Source organism: Euleptes europaea, chromosome 10 (genome assembly GCF_029931775.1).
Source record: "Euleptes europaea isolate rEulEur1 chromosome 10, rEulEur1.hap1, whole genome shotgun sequence".
In the NCBI taxonomy this organism is placed as follows: domain Eukaryota; kingdom Metazoa; phylum Chordata; class Lepidosauria; order Squamata; family Sphaerodactylidae; genus Euleptes; species Euleptes europaea.
In genome coordinates, this window is record NC_079321.1 from 13,538,516 (window position 1) to 13,551,084 (window position 12,569).

General features: G+C 46.4%; 1 protein-coding gene across 1 annotated transcript in view; it reads right to left on the reverse strand.

Moving 5' to 3' along the window:
- The window catches only part of COL4A1 (collagen type IV alpha 1 chain), a gene marked incomplete at its 5' end in the record, with an annotated part of 385,843 nt that overhangs the window by 39,736 nt on the left and 333,538 nt on the right, over window positions 1-12,569 (reverse strand). Inside the window, 8 exons of the mRNA XM_056856619.1 lie at window positions 1,311-1,502; window positions 3,310-3,380; window positions 5,803-5,886; window positions 7,486-7,581; window positions 8,011-8,175; window positions 9,112-9,147; window positions 9,408-9,501; window positions 12,048-12,089. Coding sequence (XP_056712597.1) covers window positions 1,311-1,502; window positions 3,310-3,380; window positions 5,803-5,886; window positions 7,486-7,581; window positions 8,011-8,175; window positions 9,112-9,147; window positions 9,408-9,501; window positions 12,048-12,089 — 780 coding nt within the window. The remainder of the gene's footprint in view (window positions 1-1,310; window positions 1,503-3,309; window positions 3,381-5,802; window positions 5,887-7,485; window positions 7,582-8,010; window positions 8,176-9,111; window positions 9,148-9,407; window positions 9,502-12,047; window positions 12,090-12,569) is intronic.

Here is a 12,569-nt window from a genome sequence, read left to right on the forward strand (position 1 = left end):
CTCCTTTCGTGCTTGACCCCACGACTTACAGTAATTATTTCCATTTTTTTTTGCCCTCCCTTCTTTTGCTGAATAGTATAGAGGGCAGGATAACACCAGCTACCTCTGACCCCCGTGTCCGTGCAATCTGGGCAGGCACCGCAGCTGTCTGCACAACCAGGAACCCAGGGGAAGCAGCTGCACACATGGGTGCAGCCAGTCCATACACAAACTCTGGCTCTGTGCCAATGTGGGGTTCAATGCGCACAGGCAGGAGCGCAGCTCATGGGTGCAATCTTGCTCACCGCCGGCACACACATCTGCAGGCTGAGCATCCCTTATCTGGACTGCTTGGGACCAGAAGTATTGGCATGCAGAAAGGAGGTCCCAGGTTCAATCCCCGGCATCTCCAGTTAAAGGGACTAGGCAAGTAGGTGATGTGAAAGACCTTTCTCTGCCTGAGACCCTGGAGAGCCGCTGCCGGTCTGAGTAGGCAATACGGACTTTGATGGACCAAGGGTCTGATTCAGCAGAAGGCAGCTTCATGTGTTCATATGTATTTCGGATCTTTCCATATTTTGGAATATTTTGAAATGTTTGCATAAGTAATGAGATCTATCTTAGGGATGGGACCCAAATTCTTTTATGTTTTATATCTGTTTTATATACACTTTATACACATAGCCTGCATGTAATTTTAAACAATATTTTAAATAATTTTGTGTACACTGAACCATCAGAAAGCAAAGGTGTAACTATCTCATCAGACTTCGGAGAGGTCAGGTGGCATGGATGTAATTCAGATCCACGGATCTGCCGGCATGTTGCCTTGAAACGTCCAGTTTTTGGATCAGTCTGGATATTGGATGTCCGGATAAGGGATACTCAAACCTGTATGGTGTCTACAGAGCTCTTGCCTGTGTTTTATATTTTTAGAGCAGTAATGCAGTGAATGTTCATTGGAGGGATAAACTAAGGGCCAATCCAGGTGTTACATCTAACTTGTGGCCTGTTGCCCACTGCCTAAGAGCCAGCTATATTCTGGGCAGGCAGACCAGAAGGAAAACTCCTTCACTGCATAGTTCAGCAAAAATAATTCGAGCAGACGTGAGTAGAAATCCGTCTCACATGCAAATATCTGTCATAGGATTTTCTTGCAAACGCGCCCCATTGATTGAGAATTATAAGATAGAACAATGCAATATGGCATGCATAATGATTGGGGTGAATAAAGAAGAGGGTGAATGCATTTGCTTCATTGGACATAATAGTTGTATACAGTTAATGAACTATAAAGAATGGTGGACGAAACATCAACAGACGTGACATACCGAGGCACCTTTAGGGCCCGGAGAACCTGGAACGCCGTCCCGCCCGGGCCTTCCATCTCGGCCAGAAATGCCTGGAGGCCCAGGGAAACCAGGGCTTCCTTTGTCACCCTTTAAATCAGAGTCAAAGAAAACGTCTCCGGGTTCTCCTTTAGCTCCTGGGTTTCCAGTTAATCCAGGTGCACCAGCAGGACCCTGAAATTACATTCAGTTACAGAGTCATTAAATGAAGCATAAACGTATAACTAAGTAATATCACTAAAGCTGCGATCCTAAACACGCTGACCAGGGAGTAAATCCCACTGAACTGAGCAGTGTCTTAGAAACCTACTTTTGTGTCCCATCTTTTGGATCCAGCTGTAAGAGTCGAGTGCCAAAACAGATTCAACTTTTGCAATGGATATTCCAAAGCAGCCAAGATGACACACATCCCAGATGAATGTGCCTCCAATTTTCCCAATGATTCTGAACACATTGCATATAAACCCGTGGCACGTTGTTTCATTTCTTTGGCCACATATGAATACTCCCTCCTCCCTCTTGTGCCTTCCCATGTTTTATCCCAAGTAGGGGAGACATCCAAGCCGTCCGGCTTCCTGCAGGCAACGGCACTGCTGAAATAGTGTCTCTGTGACAAAACACGGCCTTTTGCAAAAGTTCTGTGTCATTTCCACCACAGTCAGTCTCTCCTGGTGGTCACTGGTGGAATAAAGCTTGAAAGTGCAATGCCCTCATGCTAGACTGATAAAATGACCCACGGTCCTGTTGCAAAAAAGCCCTTCCCCTCAGCTCAGCTACCAAGTGATGAGGGCACAGAGCAACCCTCCCCCCCACACACCATTTTCTCCGAAGAAGAAGAAGAAGAGTTGGTTTTTATATGTCGACTTTCTCTACTCAAGGGAGACTTAAACCAGCTTACAATCACGTTCCCTTCCCCTCCCCACAACAGATACCCTGTGAGGTAGGTGGGGCTGAGAGTGTGTGACTAGCCCATGGTCACCCAGCTGGCTTCATGTGTAGGAGTAGGGAAACCAACCCAGTTCACCAGACTAGCCTCCGCCACTCATGTGGAGGAGTGGGGAATCGAATCGGGTTCTCCAGATCAGAGTCCACTGCTCCAAACCACTGCTCTTAACCACTACACCATGCTGGCTCCCTGGAAGTGGGGCACATTTCTAGCTGAGCGTGGGCATCTACCTGGACAAAGCCTGCACCCAAGAGTGTTGTCCCTTCCATCTCCAAACAGCAAAATATGACCTCTCCATTCACTATGACAGAGCCCTGTGGCTACAATATGCTTCCACCTACACTGGCTTCCAATTTGTTTCCAGGCTCAACTCAAGATGCTGTATTGACCTTAAAGCCCTGTATGGCCTGGGACCAACATACCTTAAAGGCTGCCTCCTCCCATACGAACCTATCTGCTCACTCTGGTCATCCTCAGAGGCTCTGCTTTGGATGCCTCTGCCATCTGAGGCTAGAAGGGTGGCGACCTGAGAAAGGGCCTTCTCCGTGGTGGCAACAAAGCTTTGGAACTCCCTTCCCCAGGGCAATTCATCTGTCTCCCTCTATCGGTGTCTTTCACCAGTGGGTGAAGACCTTTTTGTTTCGTCTGGCATACCCCCAATAATGGCATTGACCCTCCTTCTAGTGCCGTGTATTTACATGTTTTTTAATTGAATTCTGTATTTTTTACTGTATTTTAAATTGTTTAAATGTTTTTATATTCGCTGCCTTGTGGACCATGACCGGGTGTAAAGGCAGCATAAAATGAATGAATGAATGAATGAATGAATGAATGAATGAAAGAAAGAAAGAAAGAAAGAAAGAAAGAAAGAAAGAAAGAAAGAAAGAAAGAAAGAAAGAAAGAAAGAAAGAAAGCCTGTGGATTCGGATAATTTGCTGAGACAGAATGTCAGAAATAATGGCATTGGCATCAAGGCATTTGAGGTGATAAAGAAGTTAAACTCAGCTGGTGAGGCATGTGGGGCCATTTACTTACTTGCACTCCAGGAAGGCCATCGTACCCAGGAGAGCCCCTGTCCCCTTTACCACCTGAGGGGCCTGGAAAGCCTTTCAAAGAAGAGGGGGAAGAAGTTCATTCAACTGGCAAGTGTGAACTGCTGGTAATAAAGACTCCCTTTAGCATCTGCCCTTGAGACTCAGTTCACGGTAGAAGTGCAAACTATTTGCAGGAGCAAGCAAAGGAAACTGCAGGGCAAAAACAGGCCAAAGGGTCTAGCAGCCTAACCTCGGTCTCCTCTTTTAGAAACATACTCATGCTAACCAGAAGAAGAAGAAGAAGAGTTGGTTTTTATATGCTGACTTCCTCTACCACTTAAGGAAGTATCGAACCGTCTTACAATCACCTTCCCTCCCCCTCCCCACAACAGACACCCTGTGAGGTAGGTGGGGCTGAGAGAGAGTGACTAGCCCAAGGTTGCCCAGCTGGCTTCATGTGTTAGAGTGGGGAAACAAATCCAGTCCACCAGATTAGCCTCCGCCACTCATGTGGAGGAGTGGGGAATCAAACCCGGTTCTCCAGATCAGAGTCCACTGCTCCAAACCACTGCTCTTAACCACTATACCACGCTGGCTCTCCAGTGCTAAAAATACACAGAATGCCCACACTACACTCCTGCAAGGTCAAAGCACTGAGGTGGGATAGGATACTCCAGGCAGGGCCGGTTTTGGGGGAGGCCTTGGACAGACAGCGTTCAGGGACCCCCTCTCTACTGCCAGCCACCAACTGCACCCCTCCCCACACACCTGTTCATCTGCCTCTGTGGCCCTCCATCACTGCCCACCTGTGTGTCCTTCCCCTGTGAGCCCTCCCGTCTCCCATGCTCCCAGCCACATATGTCACCTGTATGCCCTTTCCCCGGTGGGCTGGGCAGCATGTGCAGCCAGGTGGCAGGGCCACCACATGGGCAAGGAGGGCAGTGGGCCCTGCTGGAAGGTCTGGGCTTTGGCAGCTGCCCCAGTTTGGGGTATGGTGATGCCAGAATTAAGTATCCGAAAGGTCAAGTAAGAATCAACATCCAAGGCCAAAGGTTATACACTCTAAAAATTATGTTAAGTACTTGATTACTTCTCCAGACTTTATGACTACTTCTTGACTATGTAAAAGGTAAAGGCAGTCCCCTGTGCAAGCACCGGGTCATTCCTGACCCATGGGGTGACGTCACAGCCTGACGTTTACTAGGCAGACTTTGTTTAGGGGTTGGTTTGCCAGTGCCTTCCCCAGTCATCTTACCTTTACCCCCAGCAAGCTGGGTACTCATTTGACCAACCTCAGAAGGATGGAAGGCCGAGTCAACCTTGAGCCGGCTACCTGAAACTGACTTCCATTGGGATTGAACTCAGGTTGTGAGCAGAGCTTGGACTGCAGTACTTCAGCTGACCACTCTGCGCCACGGGGCTCCTTCTTGACTACGAGATATTGATAATTGTATTTTTGGTGGCAATATTTCATCCCCTCAATTAAGAGGGAAACATACATGATTTAATCACCTTGGGAGAATACCTATCTTCTCAGTTGTATTGGATAAATTAACAGTTGATGCACTACCTGCATTGTAAAAGAACCTGACTCTTTACACTGGTTTATAAGAGTGTTTATTGTGATTCACACTCAGAGTGGCTCGTTCAGCGGCAGGCTGGGAAGCTTGGTCTCCCCATCCAAGTAGTAAAACAAGGTTGTACTTGGAACTGTTCATCGAGTGGCCATGTGTGCAGGCACAGACAGAGTGTGTGCAGGCCACCCACCCAGTGTGGGACTGCACAGAAGCCACGACGATGAACCAGGGCTGACCCTGCTTAGCTTCCACGATCTGACCAGATTAGGTTAGCCTGGGCCATCCACGTCAGGGCACCATAGTACAGATCTGTAGGGGATGGCAGTTCTTTGGAATGGATTCTCAGCACAACTTTACTCGCTGTGACTCCCATTCTTCACTTGGGTTGGAAATGGATTGCAAAGGGAGTTACGCATTGTCATGGCCCAGCACTGATGCTGCAGACCAACAAAAAGTGTATGGAGTTTGAAAAGTGTATAGATTTTCCTGGACCCTCGCCCAGTCAACATGAACCTGCATCTTAAGAGGCTGTCAGCAAGTCATCCTGCAATTTGAACACAGTCTTATGATCTAAAAAGAGAGACAGAGGCAGTTTTAAGCACAGGCCTGATCCCTGAGTGAAAGATTCGCTGGAATGCAATAAGCACACCAATGAGCTTGAGAGCTGAAATTCGTTTTTTGCAGTTCAGCGCAGAAGAAACTTGACGTTCTGGCGATCTTTCTACTGACAAGTCACTGTCCTGATGTAAGCTAGTGGAGAAATTCACTAACTTCCTTGGCACATGTGGTATAGCGGAGGCCAGCTGTGTTATTTTATATATGAAGCAATTTGATTCATTGCAAAATAGGAATGTGGGAACGAGTCCTGTTGGAATTTTCCCCTTGCAGCCTAGTGGAGTGCTTATTTTGTGTCTTACCTGGTTCCCCTGGGAGTCCCTGGGGACCTGGTGGCCCAGGCAGGATTGGCACATCACAGGATATACAACTGTCACCTCTTTCACCTGCAGGACAAAGTTCAGAGATGGTTATGGGGATTCTGCTCAAGATTATTAAAAAAAACAACCCTTACGATTGCCACATAAAGGAATAGTTCGACTCTCACTTGAAGATTTGGCATCAAGGTGAATAGGAACTATTGTTAGAAAGGCATAAACTCTGTATTGGATTTTGAGCAACATGGGAGAATCAGATCTGTGTGACGTGGTGTCATACATACAGGGAGTCTTTAAGAGCACCTTTTATGGGGTTTGAGGCAATGACCACCTGACCATTTGTACCTACAAGCCATTCCTCAGTGGGGAGTTTTCAGCAGCCAACCGCATAAAGCCAGAAGAGCAATACCTGTGCACAGCGCAGATACAAGACATGCCTGGAAATGCAGAGCATCCTTGGGTGTTCACTCAACGCTTGATCTGCCAGACTGTGGAAGTCCACTGGAGAGCGGATGATTATGTGGAATGCCCTTTGTGTGTGCAAGCCCAAGAAGGGGAGGCCTTCTAGTGTGTAAGTGGTGTTCTTTGCACACAATTGTGAAGAGCAGTGTGTTCCACAATCACTATCAATCTGAGAGGCGGCAACAACCGCACACCTGAGAACGGCAATGAGGCCTGAAGAGCTACTGACAAGAGGTTCTAGTAGTCCTTGTTGCTTGGCTTAATCAACCTGGAACTAAAAACCCAAAGAACGCAATCCTGTCTTTAACCTGCATGTGCTGTCTGAGGATAGAATTTCTACTAAGACCCCAAAGATACGTCAGCTGATGAAGTCCATCTTGGCATAACAATGCTCTTATACCAAAGCAGGCATGATGTGGGTATTCCTGGAGTAATCCAAAATGATGGATCCACATGGTACAGTCCAGAAGCCCCTTAAGAAAAGCTGTATCAGCTAGCAGATGCTACTGCACTGGGAACAGCTCAGCAGAAGAAGAGGTGGGTGTAGAGGAGGCTAGTGATGGTGGATATTGTGTGTGCTGGCCAGTGGGGTTGGTGGTAGGTGATAAAACCCAACTGTGACCCATGTTCCTTGCTCCTGCTGATTACGTGCAGGATTGACTTGTTGGCAGCTGACTATGGACTCAATGGTATCATGGGACTCCCACTTCCAGGGGATTATGGGTAACTGGAGAAACCTGTGTGATGTCTTCCACGGTACCAACAGCACCACCTTCAGGGGCGAGGAGGAGGCTGAACCTGATGGTTTAGACCTGGTCCAAACAAGCCACCATGTTTCAAGGCAAGGGGTTCGTGCCCCTTCCAGGGGTTTTGGGCCTCCACAGTGCTGGCTCAGCTTGGACCCAGGCTGCAGCAACGGCTACCGTAGGCCAGGTCCCAGGCTGCCTGGACCCTGCCAAAACCACAGGGGCCACTGAATCCGCCTTGCTCCTAGCTGGCAGTGGAACTATCCTGGTCAGTGAAGGGGCCAGCCTACCCGTGGACGGACATATTACTCTGCTATGAAATTTTTTTAAAAAAACAACCTTGGCTTCTTTTGCCTGAAACTCACTTCAAAAATAAATGAAAGTAGCCTCATTATATGTTTTCTGAGGACAGGCAAGGACATCGAAATAGAAAACTGAGAACCAAGGTCAACAGTGTTACCTTTCTCTCCCCTTTCTCCCGAGAAACCGTGCTGGCCAGGAGGGCCCTGAGGACCAGGGTCACCAGAGGGGCCAGGTTGACATCCAAGAATTTCATCTGCAAATTGAAAATAAGAATGAAGAAAACTGCTCCTAAATGCTAAAGCCCAATCTTAGGATATCACTCCTGCTGAACCCACAGAGCACCCCCCCACCCCAATTCTGCTCCTCAGGGGTCAAGGCACCTTCAGGAACAGTGGGGGGTGACAGCGGGTTTGGGTAAAATGAAAATCTGTAGAGGGAAGGAGGAATTGGCAATTCATTTAGACCCCGTTTTTCTCCCTAATGGCGACCCAAAAAGGCTCATACCATTCTCACTTCTTCATTTTATCCTACAACAACCCTGTGAGGTAGATTAGGCCAAGAGAGTGTGACTGGCTCAAGGTCACCCTGCAATCTTCCACGGCAGAGTATTCTAACATTTTGACCTTAGCTCTTTCCGCGCATACACAATTACTTGTATATCGTGAGTATCGGACCGACTTGCCTACGATGCCAGGGGGGCCAGGAGGCCCTGGTAAGCCAGGAGGGCCTTGGAACCCGTCTCTTCCTTTCGGTCCAAACAGAGGAAGCCCAGGAGGGCCCGGGTCCCCCTTTTCTCCTCTATCACCAGGAAATCCAGGAGCCCCTCTGACCCCAGGGCTTGGTTGTCCTTAAAAACAAGAACACAGAGAGAAGAAGAAAGGATGAGAACCAGCAGAAAACTGCTTTAAAGTTTAAATCCCTCCTCTCTCTACTTCTCCATTATAGTCTATGGGGAATCTTTCTGGTGGCTCTAGGGACTGTTTTTTAAGGTAAAGGCACCAAATTTGTAGCATAGCTGCTGGTGACTCTCCTTACAAGAACCCTAAGTTAGGTAAAGATTGGGTCAGGGAGTCTAATTTTATGGGGTCCCATTTTCCCTCCATTTGGTTGCTAGTACTGCCTCGGCAAAAGCCAGGAGATCATAAGTGCGGTGCCTGGGAAAGGTGGTTTGGGGAGGATGGGTTATCACTTCCGGCCAACATTCTAGTAATTTTCCATAATCTCTATGGTAAATACCACAGACACACAGGGAATTCCTAGAGTTTCACTATGAAGGGAATTTTCCAGCCATTTTTTGCTCCACTCCTCAATTGCTTGAGGATAGAGGACTAGGGCAGAGGTTTACCTACCACAGGCCGACAAAAGGCAAGCCTAATCTTATCGGTGAATTAAGCTGTTACTGTTGGGGAAATCAAGTGTAACTTCCGCATTGTGAACATTAAAACTGACAACCCTGAGCAGATTTTAGTGATGCCAGAAGCAGAAAACATTTGCCTGGCAGTGGAAGAAGATGGCCTGTATGGCCCCTTCCAACTCTATGATTCTAAGAAAGCAACACGGGGGACATTCTAGGAAGTATTTCATTTGTTATCTCAGTATACTACAGAGTTATAAAAGTTACACAGTTATTTGACCTTAGCCATATTTTATAGGGAAAGAAATATAGTTTAGAGATGCAGAAGTGATGGTTGTGTTGAAACTAAAAAAAAAAAGTTGGTATCTGAGACATTTCAGAATTTGAGCAGAGAGACAAGGTTCTTCCTCAAACAAACCATTCTCTTACCTGGAGCACCAGGAGGTCCTGGGACCCCTGAAAAGCCTACAAGACACAAACACAAATAATAAAAAAAATTAAAAAAAAAATTAAAAAAAAAGACACAAACACAGGAATGTTATTAGTCAATCTTTGAATCGGCCGTTTTCAATAACTACTTCCTTTCATATCATGACAAATCACAGGTACTGGAAAAAAAAGCAAGAAATCAACTCTTGTTTACAAGCTCGCTAGCAAGGCCCATTAAAGCAGGGCATTAATTTGTAATTTCAAGTTGCGGGAAACTAAACAAAAGGGATGGATACCTTTGTAACCTTGCTCCCCTTTTGTTCCTGGAGGGCCTGGAGGGCCTGGCTCTCCCTTTTCCCCAAACAGCTCCACTTCATCTGGACCAATAACCTGAACAAAAGGGAAAAGGGCAGGTCAGAAGGAAACTGATAAGAGCTACGGGCTTCCAACTGATAAGGGCTATGGGCTTCCTTCTATGTCGACTTTCCTTGCTTCGTTCCCTTAGAATTCAACCAAGGATAAGCCGATTGCGATTGCAATACCCCATGGGATTGTGGGCTTTGGTGGTTTGAGGCTGACAAGGGACTGTTTTGAGCGCATCTGAAAGTAGTCGCAGTTGTCTGCGTATATGTAAATGAGACTAGATGAAAACAGCCCTCACTGGGGCAGCGTGAGAGAGGAAAAACAGCACAATTCTGTTCAGTTTTGGGCACCACAATTTCAGAAAGATGTAGACAAACTGGAACGTGTCCAGAGGAGGGCAACAAAGATGATGAGGGGTCTGGAGACCAAGTCCTATGAGGAAAGGTTGAAGGAGCTGGATATGTTTAGCCTGAAGAGGAGAAGACTGAGAGGGGATATGATAACTATCTTCAAGTACTTGAAGGGCTGTCATATAGAGGATGGTGCTGAGTTGTTTTCTGTTGCCCCAGAAGGTCGGACCAGAACCAACGGGTTGAAATTAAATCAAAAGAGTTTCCGTCTAGACATTTGGAAGAATTTTCTAACAGTTAGAGCGGTTCCTCAGTGGAACAGGCTTCCTCTGGAGGTGGTAAGTGCTCCTTCGCTAGAGGTTTTTAAGCGGAGGCTAGATGGCCATCTGTCAGCAATGCTGGTTCTATGACCTTAGGCAGTTCATGAGAGGGAGGGCATCTTGGCCATCTTCTGGGTATGGAGTAGGGGGTCACTGGGGTTGTTAGATAGTTGTGAATTTCCTGAATTGTGCCGGAGGTTGGACTAGATGACCCTGGTGGTCCCTTCCAACTCTATGATTCTATGATTCAATCCGGGGGGGGGGTAGTTTTGCAGCAGCCAGCGCAGCCACAGCACAGCTGGGCCGCCTCCTGAGAGGTTTGCTGCGTCGTGGCGAGCAAGCCGCACAGGAAAATACCCTGAAACCCCGTGGAACTGCTCTATGCAGTTCCATGGAGCTACGCCACCATTCTTGTTGGCTGTTCCCAGAATTAAGTCATCCTCGTCCTTGAGAACACTCCCTTTGGCGCTGGCGTGAGACCTTGTGCTGGAGGAGCACTGCCACCAAGGCGGCACTGGCACCCGTGCCTCGCACTACTGTGCCACTCCCTGGCGCCACAGAAGTGGCCAGGTGCCAGCATAAGTGCCCATGTGGACAGCACAAGTGGCATTTACGCCAGCGCAGGGGTCATGCCGTCTCCAAAGGTCTTTTGCCCCCTTCCCTTAGGATTGCACTGAAAGACTTGTCCCTCCAAAGCAACTTAATGAGCAATTGAGAATTCTTTCCTTCAGCTGATGAGTCTGCATTTTTTTCTAACCAAAAATTATGGAGGAGAGAGAGAGGTCCAGCCTGTAAGGATAAAAGTCTGCCTTAACTTCCCTGATCCAAATAAATCCATTATGTTTAGGTGATCTGAGAAACCTTCAGACACAGTCTTTAAACCATTAATTTGAAAACATCTTCAGTTAAATGATCTGAGGACAACATATTCTTAGTCTGCTGACTTTTATTAGTTGCTTGCGTGTGGGGGAAATCATATTTTTGCAGACATGCAAAGCCACAGAAGCATTGACTGTTAGCCTCAAACTTGAAAAGCACACCCTGCAAGCTCCTGTATAAAATGGAGCGGTCATCGTTTAACTGTTATTGCTTTCTAGTGGCAAAACGTTGACTGCTGCGTTACGCATTAACAAATCAAGTGTTTCAAGTGGTGTCAACTGGTTTTTTTGTTTTGTTTAATGGTCCCTTCATGGAGTTCAGGAGTAAATTCAAAGAAAAGAATTCTCAAATTCTGATCACATAAAAAAAGAAACCATCTCAACTGGATAAACCCCGGTCGATAGGGCATTTATAAAAGTATGTATAACCAAGGAAATAGCATAGCATGGCTATGCTTCAGATGTATATAGCTTTAAATATAAGGTTTTACTAGGGCTGACTAGGGTTACATATAAGGTTTTACCACTGATTGTGGCAGTTGCCCGCAGCGGGAGAAAAATAAGAATAAAAACCTTGCCAGCCTCTGTGCTAGTACGTCACTTCCGGATACAACCCGGAAGTGACGACGGGTTTTACCATAGAGTTTCTGGCAACTCCTAGAGCACTGGTTCCCACCTGGGGGTCCGCGAGAACTAAATTAAGGTCCGCGAAACAAAGTTATAAACCCATAATAAATTAATATTTTCAATTAAAAGTTCTCTATTATAAAAATATATATTCAAATATTATTCTAAGTTTAATGTTTAACTGACAGTTATGATTAAAGTTCATTTTCAAATTCTCAGAATTTTTATTTTAAACCTTGGGGTCCCTGCACCGAACAAAAAAGTCCTAGTGGCCCCTGGACAATAAAAGGTTGGGAACCACTGTCCTAGAGCTACTCATTGTCACTTCAGGGTTATCCCCCACCACCACCACCACCTTCACATGAATCTGGCCTGGCAAACCTAGGTTTTATACTCACAATTCCTGGAGGGCCCGGAGGACCAATTATACCCTTATCTCCCTGAAAAAGGAAACAATGTACATTTGTAAACAGATCAAAAGAAACTGTTCATACACAATCCAAAGTAAATCAAAAGTCCAGTGGCACCTTAAGAAGTAACGACATTTATTTCAATATGAGCTTTCATGAGTCACTCAAATATGTGATGGAAAAATCATGCTGAAAATTCTTCTTACAGGGAAGTGTATGTGGGGGGAGAGATGAGGCAGAAAGGTTCGGTGTGAATTCCCTCATTAACTTTTCAAGTGTAAATTCTCAATGTAAAGGGGGAAAGGAAGACTTGAGGTAGAAAGGTTAGGTGGGAATTTATCATAAATCAACAGATTAGCAGCTACACGTACTAGATGATGACAGAGGTCAGAGGTTTGAACAGATGCACCAACGAATGAAAATTAACTGATACTGGTACAAGGTTATAGTATGACGAAACATGTTAAGAATAGCTACTTAACATTTCTAAAAAAAGGAGGTCCTGTAGAG